We start from the raw sequence: 22,811 nt of genomic DNA, 5'->3' as shown, positions 1-22,811 counted from the left end.
TTTTAACTACCATTTAACTGTGAACTTGCCATATAAAAGAAAATAAACCTTTTTCATGGTTGTTGGCTTTGCATAATGAAACGTGAGAAACAAGTGTTGTCAGTTGAAAAGAGGAATCGATCTTGTTTATGCTCATTAAAACATAGGAAATTATTTCTAGACCAAAATAGCTGTTTGCATGTAACACAAGTATTGAACTAACATATTTATATGGCATTGGTATTTTAAAGCCTTACATAAAAAACAATTCTAGTAGGAGGAGTCTAAATGCTTTTATGTAACTTCAACTAACATCCTTTTCAATTATTTTTAAATTTTTGCTTGAACTAAACAACAACCAGCCTCAATTATGCTGGAATTGGTTAACCAAATGTGCTTGGGTTTTTGGTTGTTGCATAACCTCCCCCCATTTCTGTCTGCTGCATTTGCACTGCCTCAGTGTTTTTCTTCCCTACAATTTAAAGGCTGCTCTTCTGGTTAGGGCACTCAACAGTCACCTTTTTGCTCTCAAAGCAAACATCTGTTTGGATCCACTTGCCAGGTGAGAATTTGACATTTTACCTTAACTTCAGACCATTTTCATGTCACAGACATTTAAAGGTGTGGGTATTAGCTTGAGTCAAGGGTTACCTCAAAAGTATAATTCTCAAAAACCGTAGTAATCACCAGCTTTTTCTGCCATCTACTATTGAAATGTTCAAATGTTTGAATGCAACTCTTTAAAACGTTTTGATTTGCGGAAAATACTTTGCATGAAATCTTTTCTGTGAAAAAGTTGCTTCAAACCCTGCCACACCCAGTGTCATGTTGTGTTGTGTTACATAACTACTCATGGCACATACGCAAACAAACATTGTTCCAGCCCAAACTAAAATACCCAAAGTATCATGTAGGTCTTGCTGAATAAGAAAAAACACGTTTCAACTTTTTGATGTTGTAGGCAAAAAGGCAAAGGTAATAGTTAACTTCCTGTGAGGATCATATTGTAAAATAAAACTTTGGAACAAAGTGCGTAGCTACCCTATGTAATATTATCATACATTACAGAACAATGCATGCAATGTTTAAAAAAAACCTGCAATAGTTTGTGACCCCCACTGAGTCACAACTATTGTTAATACAAATCCTAGGTTTGTCAATTGTCATCCAATTTGTCAGATGTAATGTAACGTTGTGTGCTAACAACAAACGTAACTTCATAACAATGTTATGTCTTGAAAACTTGCATATTGAAGTAAACATGAATGCTCAGGTAGCCTACCAGTCAAAGTTTGCACAAGTACTTCACACAAATCAGAGCAGAACAGCACGCCAAAAAATCTAACCTAACCAGAGACACACCTGGCTATAACATGCTACCAGATAAACCTCTGTTGAAATGGGCAGATCTTGACAAATGCGGTGTATTTCCCCGTCTTTTCACATGGTGGCGCCGTTAGCAGTGTGTTGTGTTGTCACTGCTGAGTTCATGTGTTAACGTTGAACCGGAGAATTTACTATCAGCTTCCAAAATCGCAGACACATGAGTCGCGATTCCCCTAATACACAATTTCCACAACTAACTTAAATGTAGTTAGTTGTAAGAATATGAGTGAGTTAGAAACAGAGCGCCAAGCGCAAATGTGGGTATGTTTTCCGTTCGGGATAGTCTATTTCGTATGGCTATCTAGTTCACTGGCAGATAAATATTTGTAGAAAATAGTCATGCAATAAAAGATTCTGCTGAGAGTCACTGCCGCCTTTGGTTGTCAATTGAGGGCAAGCTGCTTCTCTCCGCAGATATAACTGTACTTCTGTCCTCAGTTGTCTTGTGCCGGTGTGACAGTTTAACTGGTGTTCATTTTAACTGGCGAGGGTCCCAGATGTGCTGGAGGAGTGGTTTGAGAATCCCGTCTCGAGAGGGGTCCTCGGCCCTGTCCGCTGACCAGGAAAAACATTCCGATCACCCTGCTCATTGATCCAAGTCATGTATATGTATATTAATGTTGACGTGGCTTGAACACTACTATTCCACACGGAGAGTGCGCAGCGAACAGGTTAACTTGTGACACTTGTTATCATCGAGTATTTCTTTCATTCCACACTCCGTTCAAATGGTTACTTAAAGTCATCGGTCCCAGCTGTATACATCGCTATTAAACTGGCGCCAAGTCGATGTGAAAACTGTGTACTCTGTCATACAGCCTGCTCGTCAAACAGTCTGCAGAGTATGTTGATATCCAGCCCGAACTCAGCGTGAGGTCGGTCAGCTGTGGCAAAGCGTGAGATGCCCAGATCAACCTGTGATACAAACACCTGTATCGACCGTCGATCGTGGTTCATAGCAAAGTCCAGACATGTATCTCACACTGCTCATGGTGTCAAGATGAATATCAGAAAGGAGAGGATGCCTTCTTACCAGAAGTTAGGGAAAAAAAACACACAGGACAGTTTAATTTTATTTTAGTCCATTTCAGTGTGAGTTAGAGTAAAAGGGCAAAAGAGCTTACCTGTTTGCCAAAATCTGACATCTGCTTCCCTTTCAGATTGAATGCATCACATGCAGCATGTGGTATCACACCACATGTGTTGGTCGTCCCTCTACTGAGGGGGACTACTTTTGTAAAGGCTGGGACAGCTAAAATAAAGTCCTACATTACTTACATTACTGTTGTCTTTCCTTATGTAACAGTTGTGGGTCACTCTTGCTACTGTGTGAGAGGACATAGGGCTTGCATTGTATCTTGAATGTAATGTTGTCCACGACGTTGACATATGTTGGATTTGTTTTCTGCTGTAACACAGGGCTGGTGTGTTGCCCATGGTTTGATTTGGTGGGTGTAAATGATGACAAGTGGGGAATACAGCCAGTAATTCAGGAATAGTTTGTTAGGCTTTATATCATGCAGCTACTAATCAGGACGCAATTATCTTATATTTTACATGCATGAAGCTCTGCTCTTGTAAAGCATTGACAGAGTGACTGTCACAGTCTAGTCACTGACCAACCTAGGCCACACAAATTTGCCCTTTTACTCTAACTCAGGGCTCTGCAACCTGTGGCTCTTTTGCCCCTCTGCAGCAGCTCCCTGTGTGACATTTTACATGAAAATGAATAATATATATGTAAATATATATATATATATATTTAATATCATCATCAATGTTTTAGGCCTACAGTGATTGTTACATTCTCCGACAGTATAATGTGCAGCCTACACACCGAATTGTATCTGTTCTATCAAGTTGTGATTAATTGAATGATCCTGAGCTAACATTGTGTTTCATGCTCAAGCCCGAGGGTTGATCACTGTATGTGGCTGAGGATATAAAAAAAGAAGGATTAACTCACACTGAGATGGACTAAAATAAAATTAAACCATGCTCTGTTTTTTTATTTTTTTTTATTTTTACTGTTTTTAAATCTAGCCTGGCCTATGTGTTTTATTTATTATCAGATGAGGCTACTTTTTAATTTTGTACATTGTCACTAACACAGGGAGGACTTAAGTAGGTCTGCATATATAGTTCTGTATCGCTACTGTATTTCTATTAATGGTATGTTAGTTCTTTTATTTCATAAATGCACCAAAACATGGCATCATTGAAATGGAAATGCAAAGTTCAAGTACCTTATACTGTAAGCATAAGTAGCCCCCTGCAGAGTTGCCACATCATGTGAAAATATAAATGAATGTTCATTTAGGCCTATTAATAATCTTGATAGGCTAAGTTAGACTTTCTAGGCTGCGTTACCTTTATTATAAGACACAAATACGTTTTGCGTCTCCAGACAGAATTTCTTGGCAAGGGACGGGGGCAAAAATGTCTCTTTTGATAGTAAAGGTTGCTGACACCTGCCCTAACTTCTGGTAAGAAGTCATCCTCTCCTTTCTGATATTCATCTTGACACCTTGAGCAGTGTGAGATACTATGGGGTTCCATTTGTGCCAAAAATATGTCACCATGCACACTGTCTATGTCTACTGAACATGTGAGAAGACATTTGTCTATGTCTATCAAACGTTGAACTGTCCTTGTGTCATTTGACTTTGTCATTACATCGTGTCGTCATGATGTGTCATTTGACAAAGTGTTGTTATGATGTGTATTGTGATGTGTTGTTTGACAGTGTCATTATGATGTGTGTTATGGTGTGTTGTCTTGATGTGTCGTTTGGCAATGTTGTTTTAAGGTGTTGTTTGACAGTGTCTTTACGTCGTTACTATGTGTCATTACTACGTGTCGTCTTGATGCGTCGTCTGACAAAGTCGTTATGCCTGGCTACTCAGTAAACTTTGAAGTTCAGTGGACACTCTTTAATGCAACAAGCCACAAACTGTGTTTATTGCCAGAATTGGGACTTTTCTTGGAGGGCATTGTTGCAATGGACATTGGTGACAGTTGGCCCTGTGTTTCCAGTGTAATTTTGTGTGAAACTTCTATATTTTGACTTTTATTCAGATTGTTCTTGTTAGTAGGCTATGATGCATGCAAAATAAATTAGTGTTAGGGGACAATACTGAAGTGGTACAGCTCTGCTGGGAGGTTCCCTCCGCCGACCACGAAGGGTAACGGGAAAGGGGCGCCCAGTGCAACCGTGGTAGCCAGGCATAACGACGTTGTCAGACGACGCATAGCAAGGACGTTGTCAAACGACACATCGAGACGACACGTAGTAACGACATATAGTAACGACGCATAGCAACGATGCATAGCAACGACGCATAGCAACGACACATCAAGACGACACGCCATAACACACATCATAATGACACTGTCAAACAACACATCACAACACACATCATAACAACACTTTGTCAAATGACACATCATGACGACACAACGTAATGACAAGGTCAAATGACACAAGGACAGTTCAACGGACCTGAAAACTTCGGCAGTCCAAAGCTGCTGTGATACCAGTTCAAACACTCCCCAGTGGTGCACCATGTAGAGTTAGCAGAGCTAACGTGTAGATAAATTCTATAAATCTCAGCAAGTTAAGGCAGAGCAAAAAATCTGAACATTTTTTCTATAAAATACGATCCAATTTTACCAAAATCGGTGATAGCTGGTGCTGTATGGGATGTACTGCTGTATAGCATAACGCAATGTGATGCCACCTGTGCACTGAAATTAATTACATAGTACAGAAACAGGTGATAGGGGTCGGAGTGGTTGAGACAGAGACATCATTCACCATATTACAAGTCACTGCAGTTTTTATTTTAAAGTTTAATAGTTATATTATGTTCTTTTAATAACATGAGTATTAGCAAGTGAGACAGGTGACTTAGGGCCAGGGATGAGGGGAAAAAATTAGATTTTTTTTTCCCATTATGCACTTAAAGGAAAAAGTCGAAATGTTGAGAAAAAAGTCAACTCTTCTCGTCCCTGAAATCCAGTTAGGGGAGCGACAGCTATGCAAGCTGCCATTACTACATCCTTTCAATTTCAGCTTGCACGAATGCGGCCACCTCTTCCATGCCTGTGTGGCTTTTCCTTCTGAACAGATGAAGTTTTCGGCACAATCTCTTCAAAGTCCTAATACTGACAACTACACTGTATTTATGAGCTAAAATAGAAATAATTTCTTTGTTACTAAAGCCGATTCTGAAGTACAGTTTCACCAGTTCATCATATGCGCTGTTTGATGTAGTCTCAAAAGGTCAACTTTAATCTTGAGGGCTGTTTTGGACTGCCCTCGAGATTCGCGGACTTCTCGCGAACGCGCCCATAAAGTCCGCAAGTCTACAAGTGCGGTGAAGTCCGGACATTTGGATGCAGCCTGAGACAGAGGAGCACAAGAGACATAGGGAAGAGGGAAACACATGGGACAAAACTGGGGAATGGTTGTAGCAGTTTCACCTTATTACAAACAATCACTCTCTTCCTTATTGTCAAATGTAGGATGAAGAAGAAGGTGATCCTCGATGTGGACACAGGGGTGGATGATGCTCAGGCTATAATGATGGCCCTTGCAGCCCCTGATGTGGAGATCTTGGGGATCACCTGCTGCCATGGTAACACAACCCTTGAGAACGCCCTTAAGAACACTCTGCGTGTCCTCAAAGTCTGCAACAGGCTTGACGTGAGTTTTTGTGTCAAAGCTTGCATACGATGACTTATTTTGTGTGGCATGAAAGGTAACCTGTGATACTCAACAGATCCCGGTATACCGTGGCTGTGCCGAGCCCATGATGGCCCGTAAACGCCATGCTGCAGATTTTCATGGGAAGGATGGGCTCGGTGACATCCCAGAACCAGATCCTCCAAGCCTGGAGCTGCAGAAGAAAAAAGCTGTGCAGGCCATGATCAAGACTGTGAAAGAGAACCCTGGAGAGGTAGGTGGATGATAAACATCATACTTCACCTGACAACTATGTGACTGTTCCATCAAACTAGCACATAACACATTATGATGAAATTGAAAAACCTACAAATATTTACCCTAATAATTGTAGTCTAATGAAGAAAATATAGAAGCTACTCTACTCTTCTCTTATTTCTGTGCCAATGCTTATTTGATACTTTATACTTAAAAGTCCAGTGTGTAAGATTTAGGGGGATCTATTTGCAGAAATGGAATATGATATTCATAATGATGTTTTCACTGATGTATAATCTCCTGAAAGCTCTGGGTCCCATGCATTCATGTTCAAGTGTACATAAACTTTTGACCACAACTGTATATAGCACATTTCTGAGGGGTACACATTTCTGACAACTGAGGGGAATTCAGTTGGCTGTGATCTGCAACCTCACCACCACTATTAGGAGAATAATATTACAACAAAATAAAGATTTTTGCTCATTTAACAATACTACAAGTGTGGATTGTTGGTGAAAAAACCTATTCAGTGGTTAAAAAAAAACCCTGTTCTTTTTATATCATATAAAAATATGGCTTTTGTTGTAATGTGTCAAAATGTAAAGGGATCAATTAATACCATATTAAGGAGGAAGTGTGTCGGATATGTTCTGGTAAATTGTCCTGAGAAACTGGAAAAGGGCCGGCACTTTCAATAAATCCTTGGCAGGTGATTGAATGTACCATCTGACTATCACCATCTCTTACAGGTTAACTTCAACCAATAGTTTGTTTGCAGTGTCATGTCATTCCATTGTTATAGCACAGATGGCAGACAGAGGGAAGAAACCATATTATTACTATTTCTGTGATACTTGTGGTCCTCCATACTTGGGCTGGTGAAAGGAGGTAAAACAATGCAAATTAAAACTGCAAGCAGTGATGAACGGGCCCTCGCCCCACGTACGTCGGGCCGTGGCGCTGTCAGAGGGCAGACACAGAGGGCAAGTTTGCCTGTGTCCACTATGTGGCCCTAGAGCTCACCCATCAATTATATGTCATGTTGTAGTGTATGATTTGGAGAAAACAACCTGTGAATGTCATGTAAATTGGATGATGTTTGTCGTCACAGCACATAGCTGAGCAAAAGATAGCGCCTCAGTAAGCTTCTGTCAGAAATGTATGTATGTGTTATGTGTGAAAGAAAGTGTGTGTGTGTGTGTGTGTGTGTGTGTGTGGATTTTGGTTTCACTTCTGTTTCGTTTTGCTTGCTTTTATTGTGTGAAGCTCTTTGTGCTACATTGTATTTGTATGAAATGTGCTATATAAATGACGTCTGATTGATTGATATGAGGCTGACTTCCTGTGTCCAGTGTGTGCTGCCATGGAAAGGTTCCTACCTAAATAGGTGCATGTGACCCAAAACACAACATAGCCACGTAGTGGACAGTTTGTGTCCAACACACACCATACATTGACATGGCTCGTATAATGGCCAAGCATTGAAATTGACGGCCACGTCCACCAGGTACAACATAGGCGAAAGCTTTTGACAACTTTTCATCATCAAGGCATGAAGACTATACTTAGTGACTGTGAAGTCTGTGGCGTTAAATCTGTAGGACAAGTTAAATAAAGTATGAGGCATAGAAATGGGTGAAAATGGCAGTGAAATCTCAACTTTGAACCAAAATGGCAGACTTCCTGTTGGACTGAGGGTATGGGTCCAAGAGGGTTTTTTGTGCGTCTGGTCATGATACTTATGCGTACCGAATTTCGTTAGTGTATGTGCATGTAGGAGGCGGAGCTTCAAGTTTGACAAAATGGCCGCTGTGAACCAAAATGGCCAATTTCCTGTTGGACTGAGGGTTTCGGTGCCTGGGGGTGTTTTGTGCAGCTGGTCATGATACATATGTATATTGAATTGCATTCATATATGTATATATATGTATATGTCATATAGGGCTTCAAGTTTGAAATATTTCAGGGGGCGCTATGGAGCCATCTTTTCACTTAACACAGTATTGATGCATAGACGTATTCAGGGCCAGCCCCTCTACATGTGTGACCAATTTGGTGAAGATGGAAAATTGTATGTTGAAGTTATAAGGACTTCCTGCTTATGGCGAAGAATTGAAAGTGACCGCACTGCTACGCCCACCAGGAATAACGTAGGCGAAACCTTTTGACAAATTTTCATCCTCAAGGTCTGAAGATGATCCTGAGTGAATGTGAAGTCTGTGGCGTTAAATCTGTAGGACAAGTTAAAGTACGAGGCATAAAAATGGGTGAAAATGTGAGCAATGTTAGTGTATGTGCATGTAGGAGGCGGGGCTTCAAGTTTGAAATATTCCAGGGGGCGCTATAGAGCCATTTTTTCAGTTAAAAGGCCCAAACCCATATCAGATATCAATGTCCGTGACTGGTGATGTGTGTGCCAAATTTGGAGTGTATAGGTGTTTGGCTGTACGTACGAAATGGGAAAAGCCACCAGGGGGCGCTACTGAGCTGTCGTGCCACGCCTGAGGCCAGTTGTGGTATCCAATTAACGTAGTCATGGGTTAAAAGCTATGTGCCAAATCTGGTGAGTCTGCGACCATCCTAAAGTCCCCGAAAACGAAAATGAAAATCGCGGCACGCCATTCAAGATGGCCGACTTCCTGTTGCGGCAAAAATTCCTACAAAAATAATTCCTGGCTAAATCCTTGAGACCCATGAGTCCTGTAAATTTCATGACGATCCGCGAAAACTTTTGCAGCCTGACCCAACATTAGGTGGCGCTATGGAGGCCCCTGGCCACACCCACCCCCAATCATGTCGAATTATCAAATTTTTCACCACATGTGACGTATGTTCCGAGTTTGGTGGGTTTTGGGGTATGTTCAGGCTGCCAAATATGCGATCTTGGAGGCTGGTGAAGAATAATAAATAATTCTTACAGATACAATAGGGCCTTTGCAGGTTTCCTGCTCGGGCCCTAATTAGCCGATGTAACAAGCCCTCTGATTGGTTATGGTCATCTACAGACATATGACATGCCTGGATCACGGCCTGGATGTGCATTTGAAGCGAGCACACTAGAGACTTCCGCCGACCTAGCCAGCTAACTTCTGGTTTAGCGCGTGGCTAACTAGAATGCGAATTAAATAATTTAATTGTGCAGCTCTTCTAGACTTTCCAAATGTTATTGGACTGAATGGCTCCGGTTTGGCCATATCCTCATAGGTTGAAGATGGATTTGTGAGATCACATGATCATGTGATCTCGCAAATCTAGCTGCCTCGCATGGTAAACTGATGATCAAAAGTTTACACACACTTGTAAAGAACATATATATACATACTAGGGATGCAACAATATTCAATATTTTATCGAATCGTTCAATACGCCCTGTTAGGTTCAATACACAAAGGCAAACAATACAATACAATACAGTACAATACAATACTACAATAATGTTTGCTGTTTAACTTGATTGGATACTGCATATGTTTTTTGTGGAAGGCAATTCAGATAAGTGTTACATTTTTATAATAAGGTTTGTGGTTTGACTATATCTGCTTTTAATTATTTTTACATGCAATATTGCCTTTGCTAGTGTGAGTAGTTTTTAATTTTTTATTAAGATATCGAAACTGTACCGTTACCGTTGCCCAAAAACCGTGATGCATACCGAACCGTGGGAAAACTGTACTGTTGCATCCCTAATACATACATACATATATATATATATATATACATATATATATGACAGTCTTGAGTTCCAATGTTTGCTACAGCTGTCACAAAAAACATTCATGAAGTTTGGTTCAATAATTAATTTATTAAAGGTCTTCTGAAAATGTGACTAAATCTGCTGGGTCAAAAATATAGATACAGTAATTCTAATATTTGCTTAAATGTCCCTTGGTCATTTTCACCTCAATAAGGCGCTTTTGATAGCAATCCACAAGCTTCTGGTAGTCCTCTGGCTGAAATGTTAACCACTCCTCTTGGCGTGTTGATGAAGGTTCTCAATCACCCAGGTCATGGTAATACCTAGTTTCACCTCTCATCCTAGAGGTTTCTTTAGTTCCAAGAGGCTTCTCTTGACAGAATCAGTGATTTTCAACTAAATTTGTTGTCTTCCTGGCAAGGATTTGTTTTTTCAGCACAGTCCACATGTTTTCGATGTGGTCCCAAAGTCCTGACTTCCACAGGCCGTTCCAAAATCTCAATTCTAGCCTGATTTAGCCATCCCTTTACGACTTTTGACCACGACTTTATGGCCTACTACAGGAGAGGGTACATAATGGATAGTCAAAAGCTATACTTTATTGTTGTCCTCACTTGCTTTGTTTGCAGGTGACTCTAGTGGCCACGGCACCTCTCACCAACCTGGCTGTTGCAGTACTACTGGACCATAACTTCCCTAAGAAGCTAAAGGCACTCTACATCATGGGAGGAAACACTGAATGTATGTTACCTGTGTGTTATTATGTGTGTATACAACAACTGTTATGCATTAAACTCAATGTTGGACACATTGTTTTACAGCCAGGGGTAATACCACAGTGTGTGGAGAGTTTAACTTTGTGGCTGATCCCGAGGCTGCCTACATTGTGTTGGACCGCTACACCTGTCCCACCTACATCGCCACCTGGGAGTTCAGCTGCAGGAACAGCCTGCCATGGGTCTGTCATTACTGTCAAAAGAGTATATATGATGACGAGAGACACTACACCTGAAAAAGCATACAAACTGATAAAATAGACCACATTGTTTACTTATTTCACTGTTGAAGTAAAAAATGAATGTTTAACTTACTTTTGGTCTTCCTCTTTCTCTTTCCTCTTTCAGTCTTTCTGTGACAATTGGCTGGCCCAAGACACAGACAAGGCTCGTTTCATGGAGAAGATTTCTCGCCATACAAGAAAGGTACAAGAGTTTCCCCAGCATTTTATTTCAACACTCTGAACAAGAACTCTTGATAAATGTCACACCAATAGCAACAGCATTAATTGGACTAACAGTGGAAGTTAATCACGATGATCTCGATACAATGCATTTCTTCTGCTGGGAAGGAATCCTTGGTTCCTGTCATTCATGTACAGTAGATGCCATGTGACACGCATCATCCACCCAAACACAGTTACAGACAAAGTACACTCCTAATGGAAATTTGACTCCCCAACGGTAGTGGCCAGGACAATACATCCTGCCACAATGCAAAAACTGCTCAGGAATGGCCCGAGAAACATGCCCAAGAGTCAGAGGATACAACTTGGCCACCAGATCCCAAGGATCCGTGGGAAATACTGGAACAAAGAGGACCCTCCTCACGACACACAGGATTCCACGGATCCATTGCCAGTGCCCTAGTGCCAGACACAACACAATTTTCCCAGAGGTCTTGTGGTAATGCCTTGACATGTCAGAGACAAGTCCGATTCACAGTGGGGCCTCTCTGGATCAGACTTGTACCAGCACATTCCATGGATGCTTGATTGGGATCTAGGGTTTTTGGAGGCCTTGAGCTCTGCCACTTTCCTGTCGCCATTCCTGAGCAGTTTTGGTGGTGTGGTAGGGTGCATTGTCATACTGGGGCCACTGCCTTCCAGGAGTGCACATACCATGATAGCGTACACCTGATCTGCAACAATGTTTGGGTGGGTGGTGCATGTCAAGTGGCATCCACATGAATGCCAGGACTCAAGCTTTTCATTGCATCGTATTGAGATGATCTTCTTCTTCTTCTTCTTCTTTACCGGTTAGTCCTTTTAATGTTGTGGCTGATCAATTTATGCCTCTTGTTCAATTGTTGTCACTACAGATGGCCCAGACTGAGCGGTATCAGAAGGAGATTGTGGGGGGACCTGCGTTCAACTCCTGTGACGCCTACGCCTTAGCTGCAGCCATTGACGACAATCTGGTGACGGAAAGTGAAGAGGTGACAATACCTCCCCTCCCATCCCTCTTAACAACTTAATTTAGTTTCAGCACTTTAAATGTGTATGTATCCACATAGTTTATATATATATTTTTTTATAAAATGTTGTGTGAATGAGTGATTAAAAGCACAGGTTTTTTTCTATTTTCACTGAACTATCAGCAAAAAAGCCAAAGATGTTTCAGTATTGTCTTCCTCCTTCAGGTTGCAGTAACAGTGGAATTGGAGGGGACTTACAGCCGAGGCATGATGGTCGTGGACTACATGGGTCTGCTGAAAAAGAAACATAAGGCCTTCATCATGAAGAAAGTTGACTTGGAGAGGTTCAAACACATGTTGATGAATACACTGAAATAGACTTCTATAATCCACATTATTCACTAAATATATCATCTCTACAGGTCATACCACTCATGAACATTATTTCAATTTCTAATTTTAGTTTTAAGTTTTAGGTACAATTTAGCTTCCATTTCTTGCCACTCTGACCTGAAACATTATCCCATCAATATTTTCCAGGAAATGATTCACCATTCATTCTCCAGCAATATATGCCAAGTGTAATTAGTATAATACAATACAAGACAATGATGATGACGAATAAGTTTAAAGGGACAGTTCACACCATCATCAGAAATGCATATTTTGCCTCTTACCTGTAGTGCTTTTTATCCTTCTAGATTATTGTGGTGTAGGAACTATTTTCTTTCTACTGAGCTACACTATATCACTGCACAGAAGGAAGTTTGCATCTACTCATGGACAAGAGGCTTGTGCTTGTGACAGCAGGAGATGAAAACTTTCATGGTGCCCTCCTCAGCTGAGCGGATCATTAACTAGCTTAGTTATCTATCCTCCTGTGCATGAGTAGATGCACGCTTCCTTCTGTGTAGTGATATGAATATAGCTCACAACAAGGTCTGTGGATTATCTTGAGTGACTGGGTCATGATTACTAGAAAGAGACATTGTTGTTGAGCTTTTCCAGGTATATATTGTTGGCCCAGGTGTTCCTTTAGCCTGATATTTTTGTAACTGTGGGTTGTTGGTAATAAACTGATCATAATTAATTTTTTGTCAAGTATGTTTTATTGAATTGGGATCACATGATGTAGGACAAGAGAACGCAATCTACATTTTCATTAGGCAAAATAGAGAATACAACAGTTAATGTTCAACATAAATAAACACAAAAGAAAAAAACTATACTCTTAATAAAACACCCCCCCTCCCTCCCTCTGCGCAGTACATCGTATGTGGCAGTAAAGGTTGCAATGGCAAATAAAAACAACGGTAAAAAATAAATGAAGAAAGAAATAATACTGGACAGACAATTGTACAAGGAGTGTCCACTATAGGTTATTCCTCAGATAACAGACAAGGGGCAGCCAAACCCTGTTAAATTGCGATTCTCTGCTCCTCAGACTGAACCTTATTTTTTCAAGATGGAGGGTGTTGGTCATTTCTTGGAGCCACAGCTTAAAGGTAGGAACCTCCTTCTTCTTCAAGAATGTTAAAATTAATTTTTTGGCTGTAATTAGGCCATAGGAAAGAAGTTGCCTTTGTGTCCTAATTAGTGCAGATATGGAGTCTGAAGCTCCCAGCACAATAAAGACAGGATCAGGTTCGATGTGGGTCTTAAGAATATCAGAGAGTGCTTTAAAAATCTTTGTCCAGAACCTCTCCATCCTGGGACAACTGATCATAATCTCTAATGGAATAACTGGATCAACACCATCATGGTGAGAAAGGAAACACCCCCAACTTCGCTGTCTTGGGCTTCACAATAGGCCCTGTGTTCATTTTAAGAGTTTGGATGAGCAGTTGGGCAAGAAGGGGCTCCAGGGGCCTTGAAAACATCCAGGCTTAGGCTGTTGTGTGCCAACTGATTTGAGCTAGTTTACTTAAAATTTGTAGTGCCGCAGATTTGGGCCACAGATTAGAGCTATGCCAACAATCAAAAGACTCGCTGTTCGCTATTTTCATAGATGTGTTTTGTTTGGTAGAAAGATTAACAGAATTGTCCACCACTTTGGTCCAGAGTGAAATAGACAGCAAATTATGATATGTGTTTTCTGAAAATTAATATTTGTAACGGGTGTCATTTGACCTTGACTGTACATGTTCTTTGCAATAGCACTCACTATGCTTTGGAGGTAAGGATGCTTTTTTTGAAAAATACAACAGGTGTTATAGACATGAATCACATCTGAAGGCACCCAGGAGAAGCTGTCCAGCTTTCTTGTGTCTGGAGGTTTTGCCCTGCACGGACTCAATGGAATGCACTTTTTCATAAGAAATTCAGTTTTTCTTTCCTCACAACAGTTGATAAACCAGCACTAGACTTCAGAGAAGTTTTTAATAAGCATTAGGGACACAAAAACATTAAAAGCATGTGATGCTTTGCGAAAAAAGAAGGGGACGATTTCCAGGTGCATTTCCTCCTACAGGTCTAGGATTTCAATGAATTTCTGCTTGTTTAATTCTGTATTTTGATACATTCTCAGGCTGATATATTATTTGATTTTGTATGATGCTAGTAAGACTATTTGCAGTTTGCAGAAGAGACTTAAACTCTTCTTTTTGAATTTTATATTACCTGTCCACTATTTTTCTATTTCTGGACCAAAACTGAAATCAGCTACTTTTTTACGATGCATTGTCCCAGAATGTTGTCTAATTTCCCAATAGCCAAATCATATAGTTAACAGGTCCAAGGAAATTATAACATAATAGCATCTAATAAGATTTTTGTACCACATAAAAAACTAATGGGTAACAAAAAATGATGCATTACATCTAAGTTTTGATGAGCTGTACATGCTTTACTTTATTTGCACTGTTAACCAAAAACATCACTCAATCAGCACCACTGTGAGGTGACTGCATGGTACTACAAAACACCCTCATGCTATTTTATTTCCCAGAGGAGCAACAGGAAAGGATCTCATAAAACAGAGGCAGCTTAAATTAATAAAACCTTTTATTGAAAGTGCTTAAGAATGTACACTTTAAGAAAAAAGAAAAGGAAAGAAAAAAAGGTTTGCATCCCATGTTCCTCACTTTCATTTTATCTCTTCAATAAGCAGGATTAGATTTTTCAGGCTTTTTCTTTTAAAGAAAACTCAAAGAAACAAAGCAAATTCTTCCTCTTCAGAAACAACCATTGGTGTATATATATTACAACCTTCCTCAATACTATTTACAAATAATACAAAAAGAACAACAGTAAAAGCTGTGTCTCATCTGTCCCCTTGTTTCTGATACCAGTCCAATCACATCATTGACTTCGCAGCTCAACATAAGAGCCAAACAGAATATCAACAGAGTCAATTAAGGTCCAGCTCAGTGAGTCCCAGTTCACTAAGAGTCAACCAGATGTTGACTGACAGAAGCAGGAAATGGATTCGTTGTCACCTAGAGTGATTTTGTGTCTGCCTGGATCCAACTAGTGTCCAATCTCACAGACAAACTGGTTCTACTGAACTCTGTACTTGTAAAACCAGCAGAGACCCTGGGTGAAGTTCCAGCCCAGAGACACGGAGAGGACGTAGATTAGGCTGAGCAAAGCAAAGGGGTAGAGCAGCACCACGGTGTTCTTCAGGAAGGGTAGAGCTGTGTGGATAACACAGGACAAATACATAGCAGACACTTAACATCACAGATCTATAAAGTCACAGTGAAATTTACACTACATCTACATGAACGAGCTTTTCAACAATTGTCATTATTATCAATTACTGTACAGATTTTTTCTCAAATAATCAATGAAATGTTTGGACAATAAAATGTCAGAAAATGGTTTAAAAAATAATGGCCATCATAATTTCCTGAAAGCCATGACGTTTTCCAATAGCCACAATGAGAGTCTAAGATGATCAATTTACTATCAAATAAGACTAGGAAAAAAAATCCTCATGTATTTTGGAATATTGCAAAAAAGAAGCTCTGTGATAAACAAGTTTATGATGCTTACAGTATAATCTTCACAGATGAACACCACTTTTGCATTACTTCAACATCACCACAAGTAAAATATCTGCAAATTTGATCATGTTTTCCCAGTGCAAAAAATCATATTTAGTTAAAAGTTTAAAATGGTGATATGAATTTTTACTTTTTATCCAATGTTGTCAGGGTTTGTTTATAAAGTGTCTCTACTGATCTTAATGTGGTCCTGCCTGTCTGTGTCCAGCTGGTAAGACAATAGTCCATGTGTGAGAGAATCATTTTGAGGCCTTTGTAGTTAAATTATTCCTGAAATGTGCTAAATTGAATCTGATTCACAACTTTTTAAACTTGTGTTCTGAATGTGAATTGTGAATCTATCATTAGTCCCAAATATATAAACTCGTGCACCACTGAGAGTTTTCTCCCTTCTACTGTAACATCTGGGTCTGGATCTCTATTTGCAGACTTGGAGAAAAACATACATACAGTTTAATTAACATTGAGCTGCAGACACGAGTTTGTTAACCAATTTGAGATATTGACAATTGAAGCTGATAGCTCATCTGCGGCTTGCTTCTTGTTTTTGGCATGTAGATATATGTTCGTGTCATCAGCATACATCTGACAAGTAACAGTAGACAAACAGACTTCCTGTAGGTCATTAATATACAAACTAAATAACAGAGGACCCAAAATTGAACCTTGCAGTACACCCACATGATTGTTAAGAATTTGTGAAATTTTATGATCCATGCAAACACATTGTTTTCTATCTGTTAGGTATGATTTTATCCATTTAATAAGATCAGGTCAAAAATTTAACTTTGATAAATTGGTAATTAAAACCTCATGATTAACCAAATCAAAAGCTCCCTTAAATCAAGAACAACAGCCCCTTCCACTCCTCCCTTATCCAGCCTTAATATTTTCCAAAAGAAAACAATTAGCAGTGATTGGATTGCATTGGATGCAATGAGAAGGACCCAGTTGAGAGATCCATTTTTCTGCTATTTTTGATACTGCTGGAAGAATACTGATGGGTCTGTAGGTACTAATGACCGTGTGGTCACCTGATTTGAGCACCGGTGTGATTATAGCAGTTTTACAGGAACTGGAACCAATTAATAATTTTTCAAAGTAGGAGGGATGAGTATCTCCTTATGGGTTTTAATAAATACTGTGTCCATCCCATATAAATCCTTTGCCCTTGAATCATTGATGGAAGAAACAATCATATTAACTTTGGAGTTGGTCACTTCTCTAAAAGTGAGAATGGGAGCATCAGTGTTTAGAGGGGTGATCCAGAGAAATTCTGGGATAGAGTTTTTGTAGAATTGATAAAATAAAAATTAAATGCTGTTGCCACTTGATTTGGATCATGGGTCACATTTCCCTTTGTATTAGGTCTATTGTTTTATTGATGGTATTAGATTTCCCTGTACATTTTTTAAAAATTCTGCCAGGTTTCTTCGGTATTACCCTTTGCTTCACGAATGGCATTAATGAAAAATGTTGCTTTTGCCTGTCTGAGCTCTTTTAAAACTTTATTTATCAGTGTGGTAAATACACGCCTCTCATGAACCACTTAATTATTGAGGGCTATCTTGAAGGCATGGTCCCTTTGTTTCATGAGTGACCGTATATTCTCATTTATCCAAGGTAGATGGTTTCTTTGGCCTGGTTTGCATTCAATTTTTCTCATAAAACTGTGTATAGTTGTTTCAAGTTCCACCATGAAAGAGTTCTTTTCATGAATCAGTTCTTTTATGTACAAGGTGTTCATTCCAATTGATTTCTTTAATTGCATTTTCAAGATTGGATAACTGACTTTTAGGTATTTTATACTGATCTGACTTTGTGTAGGTTGATGGATTAAACCTCTTAGTGAGCTTTCATCAGAATCATATTGTGGTCAGACAACCCTGTGACCAGATTTTAAGATGTCTTTATTCTTTGTGGTCTATTAGTGAAAGCTAAATCCGTAAGTGTCTCTGAGGAATTAGTTATCCTAGTCGGTCCTTCAATGATCTGTTGAAATTCTAAATTGCTTGCTACACAAGCTTTTTTAAAGCCTTTTCCTTTTTGCATTGTCACTCCAACTTATGTTAAAATCTCCAGATAAAATGACCTCATTGTTAGTATCACATTCCTTTAGAAGGGTGTTCAATTTCTCATAAAAAACAGTTGTTGTGGACGGTGGTCTATAAATTCCTATCATAGTCAATGACATTTGGGCTGAGAGATTTAATTTGACAACAATACATTCCAAGTCATTAAAGGTCCCATATTATGAAAAACTATTTTGGGTCTATGGTGCTGCCACACGCATAAAAACTTTGAAAAAAGACCATTCATGCTTTTTTGAGTGAGATACAGATTTCTGACGGTGTCTTGCCTGCAGTTTCCAGATGAGAGAGTCAAATTCGGCATCGGTCACTGACGTCATTGACCGATCATTTGAATATTCCCACCCACAGTGTCCACCCACCAGGTACAGCATTACCGTCTCGGAGATCTGCCATTACGCTATCGATAGCACCATGTCAAATTGAACGAGAAGTGTTCTGTTGTTGGTTCTAAAAATCAACATAAGTGCCTATATTCTGTCCCAGCTACAGAAGAACAGAAGAGACAGTGGTTGCGTTTCATTTTTAACGACAACATGCCGGCTACGGTTCATGTAAGTTTGTTTGTGTGTGCTAACCACTTCACATTGGACTGCTTCAGTAACGAGGGTCAGTACAAAGCTGGCATTGCCTCGACACTGACCCTCGTAAAAGGATCAGTCCCAACCATACAGGACCCAGCAACTGCACCCGAGCCACAGGTAAGTGTCGCCACGTTTTGATAGTATTTACAGTTGCCTACGAGTATGGTGAAGTCAGCTTGAAATTGGCTAACTAGTTAGCTCCGCTTTGGTCCACTATGCAACGGCGTTTGAAGCGAGTTTAATGTTAATAATATTACGGGGGAGCTTGGTTGTCACAGTAAAAAGTCTGGAAACATGTGCAGACTGGAGACAGAGACTATGCGAACAGTGTCCAAGAGTTTGGAGACTGTGTTGGAGACAAGCACAGCTTTCGCTAGCTGTTTTTTAGATGTTACCTGTTGCAGGTCAGTGGGGGATGGGAGCCGGGTGGTTGTGTTGGGGAGTCCTGCTGCAGCCGCAGAGTCTGTATTTTTCTGAGCCTCTCCTTCTGGGTCCGATTCTGGGTCAAACTGGTATGGTTGAACGACAGCATCTTGGCGAGCCATAGCGATACATCCACCGTAAACATTAGCACATGCTACCGCTAGCGTAAGTGGCATCCTCTCCCTGAGAGGGGCGTGTAGCAGGACGGAGCTCATTAGCATTTAAAGGTGCAGGCACAGAAACAGCCTGCTCTCAGTAGAGCTCATTTGAGCAAACTTTTAGACAGCTGAAATTCAGGACCACGGATGGGTTTGGGGCAATACATTTCGAATAGTGTTGTTGGACCTCTGACAGCTGTGTGAAATTGATGAAAAACAGTATAATATGGGACCTTTAACACAGGACAGCTGAATTTTCGCACAGTTTATACTGTCCTTCACATAAAATAATACACCGCCTCCCCAACCTTCCGTTCTGTCTCATCTGGACATATTGTAGCCGTGTACTTTTAATATGTCACCAGGAGAGTTTTCGTGCAACCATGTCTCTGATAAGCAAAGGAAGTCCAAATTTGATTCATATAGAAGATGCTGCAGGTGATCACTTTTAGGAATAGCGCTTCGGATATTTAAATGTTGAAAACAATCTAACTGAGTGTATTTAAACGTGAACAGGACTTACCATTGTACCCTAAGAATGTGATGTAGAGATAATAACTGATGGAGATCAGCCACAAAGTGTTCCCAACAAAGTATCCCAGGAACCAGTCTGAGTTTATCACCACAATATCTGAAACACACAAAACAAATTGTAGGTGAGGTGATACAGGTTTAATCCAAACAAGCTTTAAGCTTACAATTAGACCATTTAAAGCCAGGCATTTGGCTCTACATAATAAAAATGCATATATAATATAAAAGTATGCATTCATTCAAAAAATCTTTTTTCAAGACATTGTGGCTGTTGCAGATCATGATTTGGATTGTAACTAATTTCTAACATTTTTAAGGTCCTTACTATTATGTACATGTGAAATTACATAATTAGATGGTCATTGTGGGTTTGGGTTTTCAGAGGCTTTAATGCCTTGAATTGGATGATGTCACTTCTGATACACTGATATAACTCACACAGTCTTGGTCTACTTACGGTTGATGAAAAAGAGTTGCAGGAAATGCAGGATGACTAGAAGAGGGTAGAAAGCGTTGAGGTGAACATCGAATGCATAGCCCCACTCCACATCAAAGTTTCTGCTGGGATGTTTCAGCAGGTACTTGTTGCTGATAACCCTGGACCAGACAATGCAACAAATATTTCACAGGCAGTTAATGGTCCATCTTAGAGTTCAATCTTATCATCAGCTGTACAGACAAATCCAGTCAAAGAAATGACTTACTTATACACACAAATATGTCTTCATTACAAAAGCTAGAGGGAATCTCTTTCATTACTTAAATCTTTTAAATTCGCAGGCAAACCTTCTACTCACCACATAAGGGTTGATATGAGCAGACCAACTCCTATACAGTCAACAAAGACCACCCACAGCAGCAGCTTCAGAGTCTCCAGGACTCCCATGTCCAGCACCAGACCAAAGCCTACTGTTGACACTGAAGCCGAATAATTTAATTTAATTGTACTATTGTAATCCTGCAAGGGAAATTCTTTTTTTCACTCACATTACACTCAGGCACAAACACACACAATGTATAGAGGAGATGAGTGAAGGGGCTGCCACATGCACAGCGCCTAACGAGCAGTGTTAGGGGTCGGTGCCTTGCTCAAGGGCACCTCGGCAATGCCCAGGATGTGAACTAGCATTCTCCACTACTAGTCCACATCATACTTTTTTTTGGTCCGAGTGGGACTTGAATCGGCCACCTTCGAGTCCCCAAGCCAAGTCCCTACGGACTGAGCTATTGCCGCCCAAATAGAATGCCCGAATAGAGGCAGTGTTCACTTATTTTTCATCACAGGTAAAGTAGGCAAGAAGTACCACCCCGAAAGAGTGGTAATGACTACACATATATTAGTACAGACTTACCACAGAGCCAGATACTGAGCAGTACCAGGAAAGCAGGGTCGTCCCTGGCCCACTGGTCTTTGGTCTGTTTCCTGTAGTGGAAGTTGCGGTAGACTCTCTGGGGTGACGTGAACAAGTAAAGCATCTGCCACAGGGCAAATTCAAAGTCCATCTGTCTGAAATGGAGCAGCCGTCGCAGGTACTTGTAGCGCTTAGCTCCTGCCGTGTGACGTGCAGCATCACGAGAACTGAGGGCGCCGTTGCTTTGCGGCGAAGTGGTCGGCAACATGGTGCTGAAGATCAGGTTGGAAGAGCATGAGAAATAAGGGAGGTAAGGACAAGAATGGAGGATGAAGGAGATGAAAGACAGGTTGAACTGCTGTACACATCCACTCTCGCCTTGAAACAAATGTAGATAAACTGATTAAACAAACTCGATAGTTACACTGTATTATGCAATATTTTGGGATTATCATTTTTAGCATCAGATGTATTGTTCCCATTTTCCAAATTGAGTCTATGTACACTTTGTTGTAGAGTAAAGCTCCCAGACTACAGCTGATGGTGGACATTGACTTCTATGTCTTTTAAATGAAGAGTAAACTTAACATCTGCAATTTGAGAACTTACACACACCGTCTATGTTGTTCTTGTCAGGAAGGCATTCGGCATTCCTTCTTCTTGCTGCATGTTATGTAATCAAGATTTCCTCAAAAGGTATACAAGTATTCAAACACTAATTTAAAGAAAAACAGGGTTTCTGCTTTAATATACCATATTGTTCCAACAATTTATTAATTCATCAGATTATTATTTATTTAATGGATTAGTTGTTTGGTCTATTAAATGTCAGAAAAGTTCAAGTGCAAGCAATGGCTTAAGTTCAGCAGTCTTGATCAAGCCAAACCAGTCATGTAGCTTAGTTATGGTTGACAAAAAGACACACAGCAATCCTGTATCTCAAATTTCTTTAATATAGCCACCTTTTTAAATGTGTTATTACTTACATGTGTGCTACAATAACAACCTGACACAGAAATAGAGGATGCTCTTGCAAACCTATGCTAACTATTGATTATTAACTTCCATCAAGAAACATCCAAATTATGCAAAGGTATTACTATACAAATCAATTACCAGTTACCTACTGCGCAATGGTAGTTTTACCCCCAACAAGCTTGATATATTTAATTTCCTTGTTAGTTGACGCTATGTTTGCTAACAGACACAGTTAGCTTGCTGCTAACTAGTTTAATAACATGAGAAGGCCCGGGCAGTGTTTCTATCAGACTTGGTACAAACACTGCGGTAACTGTTTGGTATTAGCTAAACAACTAAACGTCTTTAGTCAGAAGAATATTTACCTGTTGTTGCTGTACCCGTTCCCAAAAAACCCCCAAGTCTGACTTGTTTCTGTAGCTGTATGCAGACGCTTCCTGAACTGTCGCGAAAATGAACACGTAGCTACTTCCGGTTACATGTAG

The 22,811-nt window shown here is 40.1% G+C and overlaps 2 protein-coding genes across 2 annotated transcripts; one reads left to right on the top strand and one right to left on the bottom strand.

Annotated features, from left to right (window-relative positions):
• The first annotated feature begins 458 nt into the window (after positions 1 to 458).
• On the top strand, positions 459 to 13,290 carry LOC140991990 (pyrimidine-specific ribonucleoside hydrolase RihA-like). The gene is made up of 8 exons (XM_073462176.1): positions 459 to 541; positions 5,893 to 6,073; positions 6,150 to 6,326; positions 10,637 to 10,748; positions 10,829 to 10,965; positions 11,132 to 11,209; positions 12,105 to 12,221; positions 12,426 to 13,290. The coding sequence occupies exons 2-8, from the start codon at positions 5,894 to 5,896 to the stop codon at positions 12,576 to 12,578; spliced, it is 954 nt and encodes a 317-aa protein (XP_073318277.1). The 5' UTR covers positions 459 to 541; position 5,893; the 3' UTR covers positions 12,579 to 13,290.
• A 1,895-nt stretch (positions 13,291 to 15,185) lies between these two features.
• Positions 15,186 to 22,755, bottom strand: unc50 (unc-50 homolog (C. elegans)). Its single transcript, XM_073462588.1, has 6 exons — positions 22,692 to 22,755; positions 21,349 to 21,620; positions 20,794 to 20,914; positions 20,454 to 20,593; positions 19,986 to 20,093; positions 15,186 to 15,835 (listed from the first exon to the last, which is right to left on the bottom strand). The coding sequence occupies exons 2-6, from the start codon at positions 21,614 to 21,616 to the stop codon at positions 15,699 to 15,701; spliced, it is 774 nt and encodes a 257-aa protein (XP_073318689.1). The 5' UTR covers positions 21,617 to 21,620; positions 22,692 to 22,755; the 3' UTR covers positions 15,186 to 15,698.
• Positions 22,756 to 22,811: the final 56 nt, after the last annotated feature.

Source organism: Pagrus major, chromosome 24 (genome assembly GCF_040436345.1).
Source record: "Pagrus major chromosome 24, Pma_NU_1.0".
Classification (NCBI taxonomy): domain Eukaryota; kingdom Metazoa; phylum Chordata; class Actinopteri; order Spariformes; family Sparidae; genus Pagrus; species Pagrus major.
The sequence above is the reverse complement of the archived record's forward strand: the minus strand, read 5'-3'. Positions and strand labels throughout refer to the sequence as shown.